Genomic DNA, 21326 nt, shown 5'->3' on the forward strand with positions numbered 1-21326 from the left:
ATTTAAAAAGAAAATAAAAAATTATGTACAAGTTTTGTCAAATAAAGAGATATATTTGGTAATAATTTTTTTTCTATAAAGTGATAAAATTATATAGAAAAACTGATTAAGATATACAAGTGCATTTTGTTATATTTTATATAAAACGAACAATTTAATTTTTTTGTTGTATATTCTTGTGTTTCTTGTAGATTAATTATTTACAATTAACTATTTACAGTTATTTATTAACAGTTATTATTCAAATATTAAATTTGAATATACTGTCATTCATATCAATTAATATATTATAAATTATTTGTACTTAGATATTTGTAATTTATGATATTTGATTCTGAGAATTTTCGTTGTATATAAACAGATTTAAAATCAAAGTTCAAAATTGTTGTTTTGAATACATTATCGTATTACAATATAAATCTTGTATTTGTATTGATGTTTTTTGAGTCTGTTTTATATACAATGAAATTTCTCAGAATCAAATCAATGGACTACCATTGATGTTCAAATTTCATTTAAGATTCTAAGAACTTTCATTGTATATAAAGCACACTAAAAAAAAATTAAAGTTCAAAAGTATGAAATTAAAATATTATATAAATACACAAGATTTGTATTGTAATACGAGTTTTATATACAATGAAAAGAATCCTATATATTAAATTTTACCATCAATGATAATCCATTATTCTCTTAATAGCTACATGTGGATACTCTTGTCGCAACTTCTCAATGTAAAAATTGTTAATGTTGTCACAAAAGCTGAGATCCATCAATTCCAGTTTGGGGCAACTTGACAAAATTTCATAACATATCTCTGGTGTCAGAGATAACGCACCTAATAAATCTAATTGTTTTAAATGTTTGCACTGTGTCAATCCTTTCAAGTCGCGATCCGTGAGTCCTCGAAAGGTGGCCAAAAAGATTTTCTCCAAGAATTGACAACAAGAGAACAATTTCACCAAGGTTTCACCATGACCAGATGTATTACCACTATATAGGAAAAACAATATTATTATAAGAAGAAACAATGCAATTTTCATATATATATGCATATAGAAATTTTAATGAAGAATATATAATAATTGTCAGAGAAATGTTATAATACACACCACCAACTGAAATCCACTTCTCGTAGATTCTTACAAGCAGCCAGAGCATTAATACCTTGTGATGTAAGTGTTTGTGCCTTCCAAAAATCTATACTTTCCAAATTCGGACACGATCTTCCCAATTCCATTGCGACTATGTCGATATTTATATTGTCTTGAAATGTTCCTACTACATTTAAGTGACGTAACCATCGATTTTTTTGCAATATTTTGCATAAAGTTTCAGTCTTTATAGATGTCCTGTAAAGGTCTAAACGCTCGAGAAATTCAAGGTTCTCAAGATACTCAAATCCCCTATCTTGTATGCTCTGACAATTGCGTAAGCATAATTCTAAAATAAAAAAAAATATATATATATATATTATATATTTTTTATTTGTATTAACTATTTAACTGTATAATCATTGCAATTGTATTTATATACATACCTTTCAAATTTTTACATGTAATTGATATTTGATAAATGGTAGAATCGTCAACATTTTTGCAGCAATTTAATCGTAAATGTGTTAGAAGACTGCCACATTCAATGAGAAATTCTTTAATACTTGTAGTAGAAAACATATCGTGATTACCACACCACGAAAGATCCAATCTTCGTAAATATTTACATCTAAGTGATAAGTTATGCAATGTACGTGCATTAAAAGAATGCCAATATGGTTTTAAATTTAAACTTGTATAGAGTAGAGGATCTAGTGCCAAATTATAAAAGTACTTATTTACTCTCGATATGCGATATAACGATTTCAAATCTAATTTCTTTAATATTTTTAGTATCGTTTCAATCTGCAAAAAAAATTGTAAAATCTTGTTAAATAAGATAATGAATATAACAAACAATAAATGTTACTACACATAAGAGATTCTTTTAAAAAAGACTTTACAGAAAGTATAGAAAAATTGCCACATAATTCTTTGGGTTCATTGGAAGAAGCTTCAACATTGTTCACAAATCTTGGTAAATCTTTTATTAAAAATTGTTGCATGTTATTTAATCCTTCTTCAATAGGTGGTATGGAATGATAAATTTGCTCCACGTCAGATATTAGCATACTCTGAAGATTATTACTGCAAATAATATTATTAAATAAATATTTCACAATAAATTTGCTTTCATTATTGTGTAAATAAAGAAGTTTAATATTATATAATATTAACAATTATAATACCTTTCATATGTAGTGTAATATTCATCCAATATTGCTTTCAGATTATTTATGTTTTGTTGTGGATTTTCATAATGTGGTGTTAAATTATGATCTGGAATATTATTGAAATGACCATAAATCGTATCTTGTAATAAATCAGATAAGCTCCGCTTATTTGATGGATCCTTGGGAAACATCATTTCTGATGTACCAATAAGCGACACAGCATCCAACTCTGTGTAATAGTCCAGTAAGCTATGATTAAATTCTAGCCTTAACATTTTGATTTTAAAATTACACAATTGTAAAGGTGGGGAGAATAATCGTGACTGTTGGGTTACAATCTGAGGCAGTCCACTCCACAGTTGAAACCATTGACCATAACAATCTTGCGCCCAGATAGCAATTACACTCCCAGGATTATACAATTCATATATTGATACTCTAATTGGATATACTGGTTCACGATATTCAATATCTTCAAATCCCATGTAAAAAAACAAATATAATTATAATTTTATCAATATATAAGTATTGTTTATTATCATCATTATAAATATTTTACATACCAATATAATCTTGGCTCACAACATCCGGATTATTCTGTGGCATATAATCAATTGATCTTGAAGGTGCTTTATCCCACCATAATCCATAAGTTCTCTACGTGAAAAAATAAATTTATTAAATCTCAAATACCAAGCATCTTATTAATTAAAATAAAGTAGATACACATATATATATATAATTATTCTGCTAGGATAATAAAAGTTAAAATCAGAAAATACATGCCATAGCAAATGCCTGTGGGAAATCTCCATACTCTGGAAACTTGCTAGGTGGTCCAATTATATTAGGAGCAGTATAAGATATGCTGATATTATTGCCATATTGGGAACTAAAGCTATAAACATTATCCACAAACTGCTCTATAACAGTAAACTCTGATCTATTGAGTTCTTTCTTTGATATTTTTCTATTTTGATCATGATGAGACATCATATCTCGAGATAAAAATATTAATTTTATAATTTTATAACATTAAATATATTATTATAATGTGTATACAGTTATATATAATTATACAATTAAATTATGTAACTGTACATATATAATAACGTTCAGATATTATAAAAAACAATGTTTCCTACTAAAAAGAAAAAACGATAAACTTATCCAAATAACATGATATATATATGCATATTAAAGGCTGCTATACATGTATACAAAGTATCCAAATGCATGCATGCATGTATTAAAATTTGACCAATTAAAAAAATAAATTTTAGCTCCTTTTATTCTAATTAAAATACAAATCAAGAAGTTCAATCTTTAATCTTCGATATATCTGACATGGAGATGTTTAATTCTGCCGATATCTCCCCTCTTCACGCAAATTCTCCATTCATCAAAGAAGAAACTCCATCTATATATTTTATATGTTTATGATATGTAGTGAAAAAAATAAGAAGACTGATGATAGTGTCAATTATCGAAATTCTAGACGAGAGAGATAGTGTTCATAACGATAAGATGACATTGCGAATTTTATTGACTGTGTCATGTTATTATTATCTTTTTACTAGACGTCAACACCAATGATAAACGTCCGCTTGGACAATGACGTCATATGACGTATATATGTCAGCTGCACATTTTCGACCACGTGACCAATCTTGACAGACGATAGACTCGTGCTGAACAGCTGAACACTTGTGTCTAACTTCAGGTGTGAAGGTATATACATGCGGCCTGATATATCTCTTTGGAAGTCTGCTAGTAAACATAACATAACAATTTAAGAAGCAATATAGATAAATCTTGCACTTTAAAAGGAATATATTAATTAATTTTAGTGTTATTAGGTGTATATAATTAGGCTCACAATGGTAAGTTTTCGGCTTATTATCGACGTCTTATTCGCGTGACAAATACTCCATGTTCCTGAGCCAACTAACCTTCGAAGTCACTTTTGTCATTTCCATTGCAGGATGTATTTTTAATGATTAGGCGAAAGAAAATGACAATATTTACCGATGCGAAAGACGATACCACAGTTCTCGAGCTTAAGAAAATGATTGAAGGTAAAGCACGATCTAAAAGAAAAATTGCGTGAAAATGTAACATGTTTTAAATCGTTTGTCGACATATTATGTGTTCTCACATTATTTCATTAACGTAATTACTTTGATTTAATATTGAGATTAACCGAGTCTTTTGGTTTTTTTTTTGCTATTGTAGGTATACTAAAAGTACCACCAGCAAATCAACAGTTATTTAATAAAGATTATCTTCCAATGTCTGATAACAAGGCATTACAAGATTATGGATTGACATCGTTAACTGCAAAGGCGCAATGTCCCGCATTAGTTGGTTTAGCTCTACGTCAATCAGATGGTCAATTTGAACCTTTGGAAATGACACCATTCTCATTACCACCAGATCTCCCGGATGTTATGAAATCACAAGAAAATAATGGACAAGAGCAATCCCCTTGAAATAATATGGATGACATTGCACCTATTGACGATGAAGTTTTGTGTTCTCTACAATTTAGTAATCGTCAGGGCCGCTCTGAATGGTAAAACGAGATAAAAATCTTATTACCATGTACTATGTGAATATTAGAATGTGAATATCATGGTGTCAAGAGGGAGCATCATGTGAATATTAGATACGTACAATTTTATACAGATGTTCAGAGCAGCAAAATTTTTTAATATTTAATCTAATGAGGATGCAATGTAGTCACACAATCTTCAGTTTTGTAATGATATGTGATGAGTACTAATTTATACTCAATTATTAGACTGAAGATGATAATAAAATTAAAAAAGAATCATGCTCACACTCTACACCGTGCATTAAACCAAATTTATATAGATATGAAATTATACGTAAGTGTTTTGTTATGATTGGAATGCGAGAATAAATACCTCAACTATTTAATTTTATGGCATAGCTTAAATATACTATTTTTAAATAGTTTTTAATATCTTTAAAAGTGAATATTTTCATTCATCTCTGCTTTATTTATCTGACTATATATATATATATATATATATATATATATATATACATACATATATATATATATATATATATATATATATATATATATATATATATATATATATACAGGGAAAACACTAAAATAAATTCAGTTTCTTAAGATATGTATAAATAATTTCTTATTTAATATGCAAGTTATCTATGATATTTCTAAATTGTAGGCATTATAATTGCAAGGCATACTGACATATAAGGCTGATTGGATCTGAATTGACATAAGATATACAATTATTATAAGTGTAAAATATAATGCTCCAATGAATAGTTTTTCATTCTATAATATTGTATATCCTATTATAATTATTATGTAACTTACATATATGGTTCTATTAGCAATATAATTATATAATTATGTTACATAGGACATGTAACAAAGCAAATAACATCACACAAGGCAACAGTAAAAAGAAAGAAAATTTATTGTACTGATTGCATACATTTATTCAATATTCAAAAAAATCTTTTGCGCAATTCATCCACTAATCTCATATAGACTTATACATTCAAAATTCATTCACACAATTGAATCGTTTACTCTCAGTAAAATAATTATAAATTAAGTAATAAAATAAGAAAACGATTGAATATTAATTGCTTATACATTTTTATTTGTTAGCATTTCTATTATAAAGTCCTTGTAAATATCTTTCTTACTTGGTATATAATGGCCACCTTCGTGCCGTATTTCTTTCTTATTTGTAAAGAAACAACTAATATGTTCTGCCATTGCTACAATAAATAATCAAATTAATATAGTATTCAATATGATTTTTCATTCAATAACTATAACTAAATAATAATTGTAATTTCACACCTGTTGGAATTACTTGATCATTTTCTCCATAAATGTGTAAGGAAGGTACATCTATCTTTTCATCGTAATATTTTGCATGAGGTGCGCACAATGACTTGAATCCAGATATCATAATAGCAAAGTTGAATTCAATCTGTAACACTATGAAAAAATCAATCATATATATATATAGTTTTTTTTAATTTTTTTACTATGTATTTTCCAAATTTCTTACTTTTTCTTTTCATCATAGCACATAATATACTGACAAAAGCAGCTCCTTGTGAAAAACCTAATATACCATCAAAGGGACCCTGTTCTGTGAATATCGTTTCTATTAAAACTATACTGTCCTCAAATCCTACACATAATTCACTAGGTACTGTTGCTTTAAATACATGGTCCTCTGTATTAAACCACCATCCATATCCTGTAGTTCATATATATATGATTAAACACTTATTAAATGATGCGCAAATAATGGTATAAAAAATTTTGCAATTGGTTGTATATTAAATACTTCTTGCTTGTACAACACAAACCATTTTCATCTGCATTTTCTTCATTATTTGATGGAACTTTGTGCGGTGCTCTTATAAATGTAAAATCTATTTCTTTTTTAAATCCCTTTCTTAATGATCCCAACTTGGCGCTAAAGATTACATCTGATTGCATATATCCATGTAATGCTAATATCTAAAATAAAGGAACATATAAATAAATATTTTACAATATATATTTATATATATACACATAAAATTTTATCATGTATTATATATTCTCGTATCAAGCGTCGAGACAATTATTTACTTTTAATTTTGGTTTGGTGGAATTGATGGCTGTCATTCTGCTTATTGTTAGCTCTAAGGTACATTAAGAATTTTTCTATATATGTGTTTCTCTGTTCTTAACCAGTTCTCAATTTTCATAAATTAAACATCTATTCTGCTTCGTATTATCGTTCTACACACATTGTCAGAAAGTAAGAATAGGAACTACATTGGAACGTGGAATCTCTTAAATGGCGCGTGGTTCGGGACTCTAAGCGTAATAACTAGGTTGGTTGTCCCCACTTCACTTTTAAACTATAGTAGTAGTGGTATTGTTTTGTTCATATATTTTCTAGTACACTATTCAACAGATACATAGAATGAATGACTTCGCGCACTATTTCGAGGTTCTATGATAGGAGGAAAATTCAAGATTTAAACAATATAAAAATTTACACACATACATATATATACACATTATAGTCTTCATAAATATAACATATTTCTACAATCAAGAATAAATTTTTTGTAGGAAAATAAAACAACATTAAATTCATATAACATTAAACATTCCAAATTGTTTATTGTCTTCATATAAAAGAAAAAACTAAAAAGATCATGGATTAAAAAGACCTACAATTTACAATTCTATTTTCAATTATTATAATTTAATTATTTGCACTTTTTTGTTTACTCCCACTATTCAGAAAAATAATAAAGATCTTTTCATAATTATCATAATTTTACCATGAATTATTTAACAAAAATTATTAATATAAAAATATTTGCTTTAAATTTAAATAAATCATTCCAAAAAGACAAATTATTATTATTACAACTATTATTACAGTATTATTTAAGTTACAAATTATTTAACAGCACATTACAGTCATTTAAAGGTCACTAAGATCCACTGCTTCAATTTGTGTATTAAGAGTGGCAATATTTTCTTTGCTTTCAGAAATTTCTGGCTTTATTTCTCTAGGAATATCCAACTTTGACCATGAACCAATTTCAGCCTTTTTTAATTTGATCTCTACTTTGGTTGGCAGCATATTTACACTACTTTGTTTGACATCCACAATCTAAAAATAAAATATGTGCATATATTTCATAATATATTTTTTATAGTTTTATTAGAATTATTTTTAAAATACTAAAACATATTAATACATACTCCTCTCAATTCTATATCAAGATTATATCTTGATTTTTCTTCTATAAAAAATAAATCTACAGTCAGATGAACAGGATTTAATTTTATAACAGACTGATTAGGCAGATATTTCTTTGCATATATAGAAACAAACACATAAGCTCCAGTTTGGTGCCAGTCCATTCTACATTGAGCCTTTTTCTCTGAATTCTGAAAAAAGCAGATGCAAAATATTAATTATCACAAATATTAATCAAGCTTTAATTTATCTGTGAATTACCTTAGAAAACCATACGTGTTTGCCTTGTGTGCAGCCTGGTTGATCCAAAAATACAGAAAATTCTGTTGTCTTCTTTTGACAACAGGACCAATATTTCATCCCTTCGTGAAATATAGGCTCTCCTGGATGATAATGACAAATTTGTTCATCAGAAGTAATCCCTATGTAAGTTCCTTTACATGAATTATTTTGACAACGTTGTCCTATTTGTATTTTGCCTTCTATTGGTTTGTCAGATTCTATAGCTGTTAATCCTTTAATTTGTTCTAAAAGAGCAGGAGATATCGTTGGCGATAGTACAAGTTGAGCAGCGTCAAAGGCAGGTCTTGGTAAAGATACTCCATTGAGCACAGGCTTAGAAACGACCTCTATCACTTCATCCAGCTTGCATTTATCAATAGGTGGTTTTTCCGGTTCTACTGGTTTCTCATTCGAATGCTTTGATTTGGTACAACCTTTAATATTCAAAAACTCTGTAAAGTCTATACACTTCTTGCTACAACAAGACCATCCCTTGTAAGCATCATGAAATACTGGATATCCAGAATGATAAACACAATCATCTGCAAAAAAATTATAAGAATTTTTTTACATGTGTTATTAGTTATTTAATTTGATAAATAATTAGTAATTAAAGTTTTCGAAAGTAACATAACTTACCGTCCTTATTGTTGTTTGGATCAAATTTCTTTCCACAACCGCGATGATAACAAAGTAACAAATTTGTCTCCTGTGACATTCTTATTTTTCAATGAATTTCTTTTTGAGTTTGGGAAAAGCTTTAATATAAAATATCGTACATATACGAGGAACGTTTTTTTCACAAATGTTTGTTTCGTCAAAATTCTGACACCCACCAGTTTTCTCAAAGTTCTGGAACGTTCTCCCAGTTTCTTTAAAGTTTCGGCAAAGTTCTAGCACGTTCCATTAACTTCTGAATTTCGATATCACAGACAATCGCAGAGACAACGAGAAATATCAGGTTGTTCTCTGTAGCTGAACTGGAACAGAGTAAAGTAAAATAGATATGTAATTAAAAATTAAAGAGAAAGAGAGAAAAACAAAAACTTTAGCCGCAAAGAGAACAAACCTCTTAAATCTATCTTTTTTTTAAATAATTAATATCTTAACTTTTTAACTATGGTTATGGTTGTTTCTCGAATCCTTCTTCACAAACAAGATGATATCAAGATGAAAAACAACGCGTATAGAGCTTAAGCCCGTATCAGACTGCGCATTGAAAATTGAAGATTAAAGATTGACTAATCAGAACGAAGGAGCTAAATTTCTTTGTCCTGATTGGTCAAATTTCAATCATCAGGTAATCTTACACAATTTTAGTTAATAATCATAATTATACTTATAATTGGAATTAATAAATATAAATAATTTAGACTAAATTTTAAGTTTTCTTCGATGAAGCTCCTGCTTATCAACGACGAGAAATAAATTTTCCGTCTGTTTAGAGCGACATTCGCGCCAGACGCGATGATTGGTCAGGAGGGCGCCTCGTCCCGACCAATGGCGCGTGGCCGCGTCGCGCCCTCTATGTCCGTTATAACCTCGTTCGTGACGTCACGTATTTATCGAACCGCGAGCGTCCCTAACGGCGTTTCCCCGAAGCACGCTCACTCGATAGCTTCGATAAGACGACCGTCGCTGTCTGGCGCACGACGGGCCTTGGAAGCAATATGGCGAAGTGTGTCACAGCGAGCTCGGCGTAGACGTAGCGTGTCGTTCGTAAGATGACAAGTCCGCGGTATGGGTTGATAATAATAATAATGTAGCGATACGTGCGAATCGTGCGAGGATCGACGTAATCACGTGGCACGTCAAACTGTCGCCCAGCTGTGGTTCTCCCCTCGTGTGATCGTGTGCGATACGAAAAGTGCGCGCGTTACCGGTGTGCAAAAAGTCATGGCTACGGATAAGATAAAGGTCGCCGTGCGGGTACGGCCGTTCAATCGCAGAGGTACGTATTTTGCGCGTATTTTCCCCTCTAACGCTCGCGATCGCCGTTTGACAATCCGACGCGGGGCTACGTCATGCGAGGCGTCCCGTCTCGCTTCATCTCGTTCTCCTCCTCTCGCAGCCTCGCCTCGCCTCGCCCCGCCTCGCCTCGCTTCGTTTTCCCTCCCTCCCCCCCCGCCTCTCCCCGCCTCACCTCCTCGCGCCACGCGTTGGCACCCCGGGAATCGAAGAGACCCGGAGGTGCTCCACGGAAAAATGCTGGATGACCTTCGATCTCCAGGCTGTGACGCGATCTTTTCGCTATACGGCCGTTTATGCCTCGTTTATCGTTTTATCAGGCTTCGCCGGGAGCGAATAGTCGCGATTACGATGACGCATTCCCCGTCCAAGTGTCATCGAGGCGAGATCGAACGTCATTATTATTATTATCGTCAACATTTTTCCGCGAGATTCACGAGATTTAAGATCGTCCCATTTTTAAACGTAGCTGTTTTAAATAAGCTACTCTGACACTTTACCAGACAATGAAGAGACATTTTATACCTATAAATGAAGAGAATGACATTTCTTAGCGAGCACTAAACCTAACTATCTTTGCGCGTAATGATATTAAATGCCGTTTTTTTTTTACATCGGAGTAACGGACCTTGAGGCTTGGAAAGTGTGAATTAGTCCAATCTCGAAAATCCCAAAGCTCGAAACCATCAACGCATATAAATCTTATCAGCGTGGGGTATATGGGCAATGAAACCTGACGAAATTTCATTTGAGCAAAGTGATGGAGCGCGCGGGAGTGTAAACGAATAAAACGCCACGTTCCGATGACATTAGTCCGATGACCTTGGAATATCGATCCGATCGGGGAAACGTGAATCGACGGGGTATCTTCGATCGAGGTTTCACTCTCCAATCGCAAGGCTAAACATTGAGACATGTGTAGCATCGTTCATTTATAATTGAACAGATAATTCGAATTGTCATTAAGTTGTAGCTATTGTCTTATAAAACTTCTCTCTTCAGCATATGTTATCTAAATTGCACGCATCGTAAAATATTAGATTAATTAAGGTGCGTGTATTGCTTCTCCACATTTTGCGAAATTTACAATTTGCAATAAATAATAATAAAATATATAATAGTATCACGCTAAGCACATATCTAATCGGACTTATAGAGTGTTCCTAAAGTAACTATCTATTTTAGTAAAATTAGATATTTTTAAAAAAATGTTATACTAGCATAATGATATATCTATTGTTACACAAACTCGTATGTTTGTAAAATTCAATTATTTTACACGATTTTTTTCTTAATTTTTTTATTTCCCTTTCAGACTTATATCATTGTCGGTGAAGTGCAAGAATAAATTAGGTTCATAAAGTATGCATTTTGTTTACATACATTTCTTTTCTCATGTCTTAAAAATGCTTTTTATAATTCCTGCTATTTTGCAAATAGATAGCCACTTTCGGAACACCCTGTATGTACGTACAACATTTGCATGCAAGTACGTATTAAGTTTTTTAGCGCTGATTTTAACGAGACTCGTAAGGACGTATCGCAAGGTGCAGCAACACGGGGCTAACGATTCTACGAACGATATAAGATTGCATAATTTTCCCTCTCTCCTTTTAGCATGTTAATCGTCAAACTTTCGCGCTTGTAAGATTTAATTCACACGATGCAACATAGGCCAATATGGTACTCGTTATATTTAACAGCTCGCGTTACCCAATATTTTCTTTCGTCATCTAAAACGAATTAAAAGTTACTATCCAATTTTTCACAAGGCTTCCCATTCGACATTGTAATGTATTATCATTGTAAATTATAGATACATGAATAGTTATATTTGTTTTATTTTATATATATAAAATCGGATTTCTTTTATACTAATAATAATAATGTCAAAAAAATATCGTATATGACATGAAATGTATTTCTTGAAAATCAGGCATGCATTGCATTTTCAATTACTTTACGCATTCATTTACTTTCTTTCCCCTGATAATATAGTCACGAGCAATATATGGTTGAATTTATAACGTTTCATGTGACTTTCTTTTTATATCTTTTTATACTTGTGATAAATGGACAACAGCTTGACACGAAATATATAATACAGAGACATATACATATGTATAAGATAAAACAAAAGACTCATCTTTTTCTCAATTTGAGTTATTATTGCGAGAGAAATTACTCTACTAGATTGTTTTCACATTTAATTCTTTTGCCAAAATACTTTTTTTAATTTTTTGATTAAAAAAATTTTAATTTTTGATTAAAAAAACGAAAGATCGTTGTATCGATATGATTTATCTCGAGAGACTGAGTATAATGTGATAGACATAAAATGACAATCATAAAAAATTTGTTGGAGAAAGTGCACAAAGAGAAAAGCAGTCTCTAGAATATGAACTGACCTCATTAAACTATTTCAACCGTGAATAACAGAGCACGTAATTCATTTATATTCTCTGTATGTATTTTTATGAAACTTTTTTTATAAATATTATATAGAGATAATTATTTCTGTGAAGTAATCGTGAATTATCTCTTCTGTAAAATGGGGACTGCAATGATAATATTTCGTTAATCGCGTACTATTGTATGAATAATCAAAAGCATATCAATTAATTAGCAAAAATTATTGGATGAAATGTGCATATCCAGAGTTTGTAAGTTAGAGATAAACATAAAAGTTATTTTACACCTTTGTCCACGCAAAAGTCTTGCCCCTCTCATTTAAATAAATGGAAATTCTTGCTTTATCACTCGATTCTTGTGTGTGTCGGTTCTGCAAATTTATTTTCATATTTTGTCCACATCATATCTCTGACGCTGTTTGTAAGCTCAACATCTGTTTGAAACGATTTAACGGATTCTCAGATTGATCATGTTTATCTTCGAAGAAAAGATATAATTTTAGATTTTTTTTTCATCACATATATATCATACATTTATAAAAATGTATATACTAAATATATATTTGTATGCGTACATTTTTATTTATTCCTTTTTTAATAAGAACAATTTTTTGAGCAAAGGAAATAAATTATATAATTTTTTAAATAATCTTTCCTGTATTTTGACAGAGTCATGCAGTTTTATATTAATTTCTTTTTTAATATAAAAGAAGACGATAAAATTTTACCAAATATGGAAAAATTGCACAAACTTTTTGACGAGAAAAACACACGAGCATATGGAGTAATTACATCTCGATATTTGCAAAGAGATGAGCTCTCGTGTGATATTTCAACTATTGTTAGTCGACTTTACTGTGATGCAATTTACTGCTTTTATATAATTCTTTAATTATTTTAATATATATATCTTTATAAATTTATTATATTATTATGAATTATATTATTATGAATTTATATTATGATATGAAGATTATTATTATTTTTAATAAATTTAATAAATTTAAATTTATTATATTATTATGAATTTATATTAAGATGAAAATTATTATTACTTTTAATAAATTTAATTCATGATTCACTATCTCGATATAATTGAAGAAGCTACCTTTTTAGACTAAGAACGATTTGAATTTATCTCGACTGATATTTTTCCTCTCGTTACAGAGCTGGAACTCGGTACGCAATGCGTCGTCGAGATGACAGGGCAGCAAACCATCTTGCAGCATCCTATCACGATGGACAAAATCGATCGGTGAGCAATCTTCAATCTTTCTTCTTAGTTATTAGTCCCATACACCTTTTTAGCGCGATATGATGATAGAGTAGTAATGAGTACATTACAGACTTTCATCTCTGCATGTCATTTTATTTCTGTCATACAGCGGATGCGCTATCAACAAGCGACATGAGTAACGAAATGTAACTCCGATTCAACGAGCAACGAAGCATATATATGCATGCTAGTACTTTGAAGGATGAGCTACGATGCTTCTCCATCATATCGCGCTGAGAGGTGCTAAATATACCAATCGATAATGAAGTATACTTACGTTTATCAAATAATTAAAGCATTTTATTCTTATCGCACCTCAGATAATATTATCTCTGGGGGCTTTCTCGATGATAAGCGTGGTGGAAAGTAAATCCGAATAACGTTTAAATACCGTAGAGAATCTTTCATTCATTACTAGGTATTTTCGTGAAATTCTTTCAACGTCATTTTTATATAAATTCAAAACACAGAGATTAAACCTTGTAGGTCATACATTTTTATTTGCTCTGTTGCTGACACATAAGTCACAATGTTTTATCGTAATTTCAGTTATTTCAAAGTTCCTGGAAAAAATCTGAAAATTTGCATATATTTTCCTTGACGTTTATAGAATGAGATGATTGTGTACAAAAATTAAAAAAAATATATTTTAAACATTTTATCTATTAATTAAGAAATCTTTTGGATATTTTATTGTTAAAATATCGATAGGATTAAATTGACATACGTGAAGTTTAAGGGCTTTTATTAAAAACTGTTTGCATTTAGAAATAAGTAGAAATTAATTGGCTATGTGGCACGCTATCTTTTCAAGTAGGATGATGGCAAGGAATCGAAATTCGAATTTCGAATTTCTTAGGAACCTGGTTTCGCGTTATGTATCGCACATATAGTCGGCACAGCCGTAAACGTTTTTACGAATACGTTACACGATCAATGAAATGTCACGCTATTTTTACGATATGATGGCTCGCGATGTCGATAGCCGACGGTATATCGTCTTATATAGGGGAAGCTCTCTCGCGGCTTTTATTCTCTACGCGGATTTTTATTCGTTCTCCGCAGGTGATGTAACGGCGTTATATGCGCGAATTATGCGCGTACCGCTGGATCGATGAAAGGTCGCGGTATATTTATGACACGCAGACAGTCGTAATGCGTATATCGATAAACTTCCCATTCTTTCTACATATGTATCAAACCGTGTCAATTTCGCGTGCAGATTAAAATGCAAAAGCGTAAAATTTTTGAGATGCAATGAATAAAAATCTATTTATCTGAGTATCTATTATCTGCTTCCTGTAAAAAACGTGGAAAACTTGGAACTCAAGAATTTCCTTTGTACTTGGAAAAATCAAGGAATTCTCATGAAGTTTTATTGGAACTCGTAGAATTTTTTGAAAAATTCTCTTTTTAATAAATTATGTATTTAAAATATATTATAAATATATATCTATCTCTATATTTATATATTCAATGTCTTACGAAAATATTGAATATGCATTACGTATTCTTTATTGCAATTTTTAGATGAAAAAAATGGAAATTATGCAAGTGAGAGAAATGTTTATCTTACGAAAGTTATTAAGATTTTTTTTAACACATTTACAAACTTAGCACTTGAAACTTAAGAGGCTCTGTATTTTGCCTTCGTATGAGTAAAAAAAGACGTTAGTAAATGCAATCAAGAATTTTATTTTAGAAAGTTGTATAAGAAAAATTTTTAAATATTCTCTTTATCTGAAATTTTGATAAAAATATCTGGTGGAGCAGGAAATGTTTTTGCAAGATTTGAGTAGAAACCTTAATTTATAGATTTGGGATTATATATAATATATGTACACGTGAATGTGTGTTGTTTTACCGAGAGAATCGTTCAATTATGTGCTATATATTATATGTTATCGGCTCGACACCGAAACGAGGACGTTTTTAACGCTTTCGTATTTCGCTCCGGGATCGTCGTTAGTGATATTGATTTCTTGATATCACCTTATGATAACGCAACGATTTAATCGAACATTTTCCAGACTTTTTTTGTATGTCAGTTTTTACAACAACGTAATATGAAGTAACTGCGTTCCTCGCAGAATACAACGTTTGAAACGAGAGAAAAAAACAAGTTTACATATTTGCTGCAATCAGTATATCATCAATAAATTTTTGCACGTGTACGTGTGATTAATATTTCAAATAAATTTTTATTTATCTATCATTAATGTAATTATGTGACACGTTATGGAATATGTTCGGTAAATAATCGCTCAATTGCTATTGATTTACTTCGTTCAACGACCATCATCTTTCACATTATAAACATTTTCAATAGATGATATATACATGTATGCTTTATCGTGTTATCTCACATCACGCACACTGAAAGACCGTAATAGAGAGTCCAGTTTTATTAGATTTCATTGAAACAATTTGTCACAAGTAGTTATTTTCATATCGGAATAATTATCGATATAAAAGACTGGCAAAAATGCAATTGCACAGATAAAAGCATCGTGTCGCATCTCGTTGCCTCGGCAAGAACGCGAATCGCGTTATTATGGAGATATATTTCCGTGCCTTTGTATGCATACATATATCTTGGCTTGAAAAGAATTACGCTTATAATAATGAATCTCTTAAATCTTTTATACAATTTATGTCAAATTTTTACATATAAATAAAAGTCACACATATGTTTTTCGCAAATATTTTATTGCTATTTAAAAAAAATATGCAATTTTCTTATTAATAAAGCCATGTTGTTACTTTTAAAATACGAAAAAAATCAATGTTTTCATCATTTTCATAGAGCTATATTTCATAAGACATTCACTTGTTGAAATTTACATCGCTGGCATTAATCATATTAATTATAATAAGTTTGTCGTTTTTTATTTTTTTATTGTTTTTTATTTTTAATAATTTTTTTATAACAAATCGCGTATTTCATTTAATATTATACCAAATTTTAAGGCGTCTTTTTTAAGCAGCCTTTTATACAACGTATTCGCGATATGGAATCTTCTTTACGGGTAACTTCTTGAATATATACTCTCTTTGTGAGTCATCGTTCGGTGCATCCCTTGACGCTGAAAGAACGGCGCTTGTTTTTATGCAACGAGACTGTCCTGTCTCTCTCGCATTAATGTACGAACGTATCATACTCGGGAAATCCGGCCTTCAACGATATTATCGGATTGTTAAATCGCGACGTTAATCTCCGATGCATAATAATATATACATTCTTATTTATCTTTCTACACATATATATATTTATATATTTATTTACATATATATTTATCTTTCTACATTTATTTATCTTCTACACTTTCTCGTCAATACATTCTAAATAACTCATTGTCGTTGACAAATAACTTCTGAATTATTTAAGGCATTACTGGCGAGACTGGATTATTCAGATTGTTTACAAAAAAAAGTTATAAATATTTTCAAATATTTTTTAAGTTTAAATATTTTTAGATAAGTTTAAATATTTTAAATAATTTTAAATATTTTTTATCGGAAATTATTCGCGATTTACTCAAATATTTTGATCTCATTTTTATCTTCAAATTTACGTGCGCTTGATCATGTCCGTGTAACTGAATCGCGATAATCGTAAGATGCCAATAATAGTCCCGTTATTGCTGTACGAGATTTCCGGGAACCGTGAAGTTTTCCAGAATCACCAATTATAAAATGCCAATGTCTGTCATATCGTTGGAAAATCCTGGAAGTCGCCAATGCTTGTGATCCTTTTTCATTTATTTTTACTGGACATTCAATCTCACACAGAATAATCGCATCGATCCTTTTATATAAAATAATTTTTTCTATATATTCTCATCACATCAAATAATTTTTTTCTATATATTCTCATCACATCAAGTTCTTTGTCAATTGTTATAAATATTTGTTAGGCTTCAGTCTAGCTTAAATTCGAATCCAAAGTAATCGCAAACATGACAAGTCTCATAGATAAGATGTAAGAAACAAGGAAGAATACCGTTTTATCCTCGTTTTCAAGTGTCGGCCATTCCGATCATCTGGTCGATAATCAGACGCGCGATGATTCATTTAACGTGACGAGAGAGACGCGAGGTGCGAGACATGATCGATCAGCCTCCATCCGAGAGCCGAGGACAGGCTCGTGCCATACATTTATGAGAAGACTACAGCAGGTTTGCAACGCGTATCAAGTATTGCAAGGAGAGAGAGAGAGAGAGAGAGAGAGAAAGAAAGAGAGACGAAAACTTGAAAAGTAGAACAGGCTGTTTGATAGTAGTTAGAAAAGTAGTACTATATCTCAACATTCTTGTACAGCTTCGTTATCATTTTTCTCTTCCTTCCCGCTCTTATTCACTCTTGATCTCATTTTTATTCCCTCTTTTTTCTTCAATAAGAAGAAAAATAAGCTCTCGTCTTTTTTTTATAGCGGATTTATACATATCGAGGATGAAAATTCTTAGTTTTAGTCTTTCTAAGTAAAAAATATACAGTCTGTACATTTTTTCCCTTGGTATAATCTGAATATATTTAACTTTTGCCAAGTGTCGCAGATGGATGATGCATTTTGTAAAAGATTATCATCTTTTCAAATTCACTTTATTAATCACTGATCAATCAAGTGCGATTAATCAAGAACGTCATATATATTTACAATATATCTTATTTATAAATAGATTGTTTAAGCAATGCTAAAAATTTCTTCAGTAACGTCAGTATGTACGAACAATGAGTTGCTATTGTGCCGAGGCCTTCGCCTAGTCTTCTCCATCTTTGTGTATTTATATCCACGACTGAAACTTATTAAACACTTGCTAAATGTAGAATTGTAAACTAACAGAATGTTCCAACTTTTGTTATAAGCATACTTCAAATCTATAGAGATCTCTACGTGTAAAATTAATGTATCGTAATAAACGTGATATTCCATGATTTTAAAATGGAAATGTTTCATGCAAGTTAGCAAAAGATGATAGGAATTGTTGCTGTAAAAATAAATCGGTTAATCTCTATAAATCCGAATAATAATTTATGACATATCTAATTTCCATTAAAATTTTCATTAAAATTAATTTTCATTAAAATTAACAAGATTCACAGCAAGATTTTTTTGTCTCGAAAATTTTTTCGATCACATTTCACACTTTCGTCTTCTGAAAACTATCTTAAAAATGAGCGTATTTTCACACTTGCGCTTTTCCTTCGAAAACAATGATGATTCATGTGTTATGCATTGCGGATTACACGTTCTTCTTCTATTGTTTTTCTTTTCTCTAACTTCCCTATCAAATGATCTTGAATCGACACACGCTACTCGCATCTCACGCATGTCTGCGGCTTGCGTTACAGCTGATCCGGATGAAACGATATATGGAAATTCGCAGGTGTACACGGTGAATAATTATGTGTTTCACGTTCAGTTTTACCCAATCGCTTAATTTAATCACCAGATAATATCCGCAAGCGTATACAGATATATTAGATAATTAGTGTCGGTTATTGAGTTGCAGTAAACAATTGTTAAATTAGTTAAATTAAATGGAAAATGAAATTGCTTTTTTTCTTTCTTTTCTTTCTTTGATTTCGACAATGTGGAGCCTTTAAAGAGCATTTTTATGCTTCTTGAAAGTGTCGATGCATTTTTCCAAAAATCTAAACTCAATGGGGAATTAAAACTTGATTTCCAGTGACCGTGAGACTCGACACTGAACGATGAAACGGTGTGGGAATATGGGTCAGGAAACTTGTATATGTTACCTGGTTATTGCGCAACGGGTCGCCGACCACACGCGAGGTGTATTCGTGTGTATATGTGTGTACGTGTGTATGCGCGTGTGCTAATTATCGCGAACGAAAAGTGGAAATCGTCGTACGAGCTTTTGTTGAATCGATTATGCGCAATCTACTTTTATACATTAACCAATGAGGTGAAGCAAAAAAAAAAAAAGAACGTGTCCTCGTCCAATCTTATACGCCTCCGCTAGTTTGATTCGACGGCTTTTGTATCGAGAACAGATAATTGAAATCGATTTATTTGGATGTATATAGAGAGCTATCCGAACAAAATAAAACGATTGGACATTGGAAATCTCTATGTATGTTTCCGAATCGTTTAGATAAGTCATTGTTCGATTTAGATCAATTTACCGCGTATTTAGAATTGTTACAATACTTTAATCACGATGTATGTATGTATTCCAGCTTTGATATTCAGCTAAACTAGTTTCAAAAACATGAAATAGTAAACACAAAATAAAAAGATAATGGAAATGTCAAAGATAAAAATAATAGAACTATTATAGATAAAAATAATAGAATATTAGAGCTCTAAGGACCATAAATGATTATAAATTGTATTTTTTGAGATTGTTTTTTTAATACATGTATGAATGGGAAATGAACCACTATAATATTATAGTGATTTGTTCGAAAGAATACATCTCGTGAGAAAGACAGAAAGAGAGGATGCAGGTATCTTTTTTTCATCGGCAATCAGTAACCTTTTTATCGACAATCTTTTAATATCATGAGATCAAAGGCACGGCTCGAGCTTGAATTTCAACCAAGAAATCTAATTCACCTGATTTACGACTCGCATCTCAAAGAATTTTAATTAAATAGAAGGTAGAAGAGATATATACTTTCTAATATGTGCATATAAAATAGCTCTGAAAGGAAAAATTTTCCCGTATGTATCACTTTTACTTGCTCATGCATTTGCAAAATTCCGTTTCTCCCACTATACGCGTAGCTTTATTTAATAACGAACTTTTGAGAGATTTATAATCGAGACCCAGTTTACACGTGATATATATACAACAAGGAATTTCAATTTATTTCCTTCAGTTTACCCTCGTAGAATTTGTCACGATTCATCAACCGTATAATGAAAAGGATCTTCATTAAGGACTAGAGTTAAATTCCTTAAAATCACATACATTAGAAGAAAAACTCCCGAGATTTTGAGTCGAGCTTAAAACACAGTCTAAGTAATACAGTCTAAGTAATTTTAAGCCGTTGGAAATTAAGACTCGTAATCGTAATTTTGTAAAATTTTGCGACCTGAATAAATATAAATAACGATACCAATTGCACGCAGACAATTTCGCAAGTTTATCATTTAATTTAAAATAATTTTGAATTTTAGATAAAAGATAAATTTTAAATAAAAGATTACCAAGGATACAAAAGACATCGTACGATGAAGGTATTTATTATGTTTCATCGTCTAGCGATATGCAATGCGCTCGTCCTTTTGCATTGTTCAATGCAATAATCTAGATATTATGCGGCCATACAGTCACCCTACTATA

The 21326-nt window shown here is 30.9% G+C and overlaps 5 protein-coding genes across 11 annotated transcripts in view; 2 read left to right on the forward strand and 3 right to left on the reverse strand.

The window, feature by feature from the left end:
• Positions 1 to 276: 276 nt before the first annotated feature.
• Fbxl4 (F box and leucine-rich-repeat gene 4) lies at positions 277 to 3888 on the reverse strand. The gene is given in 7 exon segments (XM_083107565.1): positions 277 to 993; positions 1113 to 1443; positions 1541 to 1961; positions 1964 to 2183; positions 2285 to 2741; positions 2833 to 2926; positions 3056 to 3888. Coding segments are annotated over 7 exon segments (2055 nt in total). The 5' UTR covers positions 3266 to 3888; the 3' UTR covers positions 277 to 671.
• Positions 3889 to 3951: 63 nt separating this feature from the next.
• Elob (transcription elongation factor elongin B) lies at positions 3952 to 5212 on the forward strand. The gene is made up of 3 exons (XM_083107584.1): positions 3952 to 4152; positions 4254 to 4347; positions 4505 to 5212. The coding sequence occupies exons 1-3, from the start codon at positions 4150 to 4152 to the stop codon at positions 4759 to 4761; spliced, it is 354 nt and encodes a 117-aa protein (XP_082963710.1). The 5' UTR covers positions 3952 to 4149; the 3' UTR covers positions 4762 to 5212.
• Positions 5213 to 5736: 524 nt separating this feature from the next.
• LOC145976467 (esterase OVCA2) lies at positions 5737 to 7245 on the reverse strand. Its single transcript, XM_083107581.1, has 5 exons — positions 6939 to 7245; positions 6671 to 6824; positions 6364 to 6558; positions 6150 to 6290; positions 5737 to 6064 (listed from the first exon to the last, which is right to left on the reverse strand). The coding sequence occupies exons 1-5, from the start codon at positions 6972 to 6974 to the stop codon at positions 5931 to 5933; spliced, it is 660 nt and encodes a 219-aa protein (XP_082963707.1). The 5' UTR covers positions 6975 to 7245; the 3' UTR covers positions 5737 to 5930.
• Positions 7246 to 7456: 211 nt separating this feature from the next.
• Positions 7457 to 9582, reverse strand: Mora (cysteine and histidine rich domain containing protein). 2 transcript variants are annotated; one of them, XM_083107573.1, is made up of 6 exons: positions 9425 to 9582; positions 9192 to 9335; positions 8995 to 9113; positions 8335 to 8897; positions 8076 to 8264; positions 7457 to 7983 (listed from the first exon to the last, which is right to left on the reverse strand). In XM_083107573.1, the coding sequence occupies exons 3-6, from the start codon at positions 9071 to 9073 to the stop codon at positions 7792 to 7794; spliced, it is 1023 nt and encodes a 340-aa protein (XP_082963699.1). In that variant the 5' UTR covers positions 9074 to 9113; positions 9192 to 9335; positions 9425 to 9582; the 3' UTR covers positions 7457 to 7791. The 2 variants fall into 2 exon arrangements, with proteins under 2 accessions (XP_082963699.1, XP_082963698.1); XM_083107572.1 differs by having other exon boundaries at positions 8995 to 9335.
• Positions 9583 to 9941: 359 nt separating this feature from the next.
• The window catches only part of LOC145976455 (kinesin-like protein KIF13A), a 31013-nt gene continuing 19628 nt past the window's right edge, over positions 9942 to 21326 (forward strand). For 4 of the 6 annotated variants that reach the window (XM_083107558.1, XM_083107561.1, XM_083107563.1 and 1 more), the window contains exons 1-2: positions 9943 to 10306; positions 13902 to 13989. In XM_083107558.1, the coding sequence (XP_082963684.1) occupies positions 10252 to 10306; positions 13902 to 13989 (143 nt within the window). In that variant the 5' untranslated portion in view covers positions 9943 to 10251. Of the gene's footprint in view, positions 10307 to 13901; positions 13990 to 21326 lie in introns of all 6 variants that reach the window. The other 2 variants (XM_083107559.1, XM_083107560.1) reach the window with 1 other exon arrangement.

The sequence above is a fragment of the Camponotus vicinus genome, unplaced genomic scaffold (genome assembly GCF_025532165.1).
Source record: "Camponotus vicinus isolate PSW18456_S1 unplaced genomic scaffold, iyCamVici1.0 SCAF_8, whole genome shotgun sequence".
In the NCBI taxonomy this organism is placed as follows: Eukaryota; Metazoa; Arthropoda; class Insecta; order Hymenoptera; family Formicidae; genus Camponotus; species Camponotus vicinus.

Bases quoted from the DNA above. Each gene is read 5' to 3' on its own strand.
- Elob (XM_083107584.1), top strand. The intron at 4,348-4,504 runs GTAAAGCACGAT...TTGCTATTGTAG, and splicing joins GCTTAAGAAAATGATTGAAG to GTATACTAAAAGTACCACCA.
- LOC145976467 (XM_083107581.1), bottom strand. From the start codon at position 6,974: ATGACAGCCATCAATTCCACCAAACCAAAATTAAAA. The intron at 6,291-6,363 runs GTAAGAAATTTG...ATTTTTTCATAG, and splicing joins TGCTATGATGAAAAGAAAAA to TGTTACAGATTGAATTCAAC. The intron at 6,065-6,149 runs GTGTGAAATTAC...TATTTATTGTAG, and splicing joins TGATCAAGTAATTCCAACAG to CAATGGCAGAACATATTAGT.
- Mora (XM_083107573.1), bottom strand. From the start codon at position 9,073: ATGTCACAGGAGACAAATTTGTTACTTTGTTATCATCGCGGTTGTGGA. The intron at 8,898-8,994 runs GTAAGTTATGTT...ATTTTTTTGCAG, and splicing joins TCCAAACAACAATAAGGACG to ATGATTGTGTTTATCATTCT. The intron at 7,984-8,075 runs GTATGTATTAAT...TTTTATTTTTAG, and splicing joins TTGATATAGAATTGAGAGGA to ATTGTGGATGTCAAACAAAG.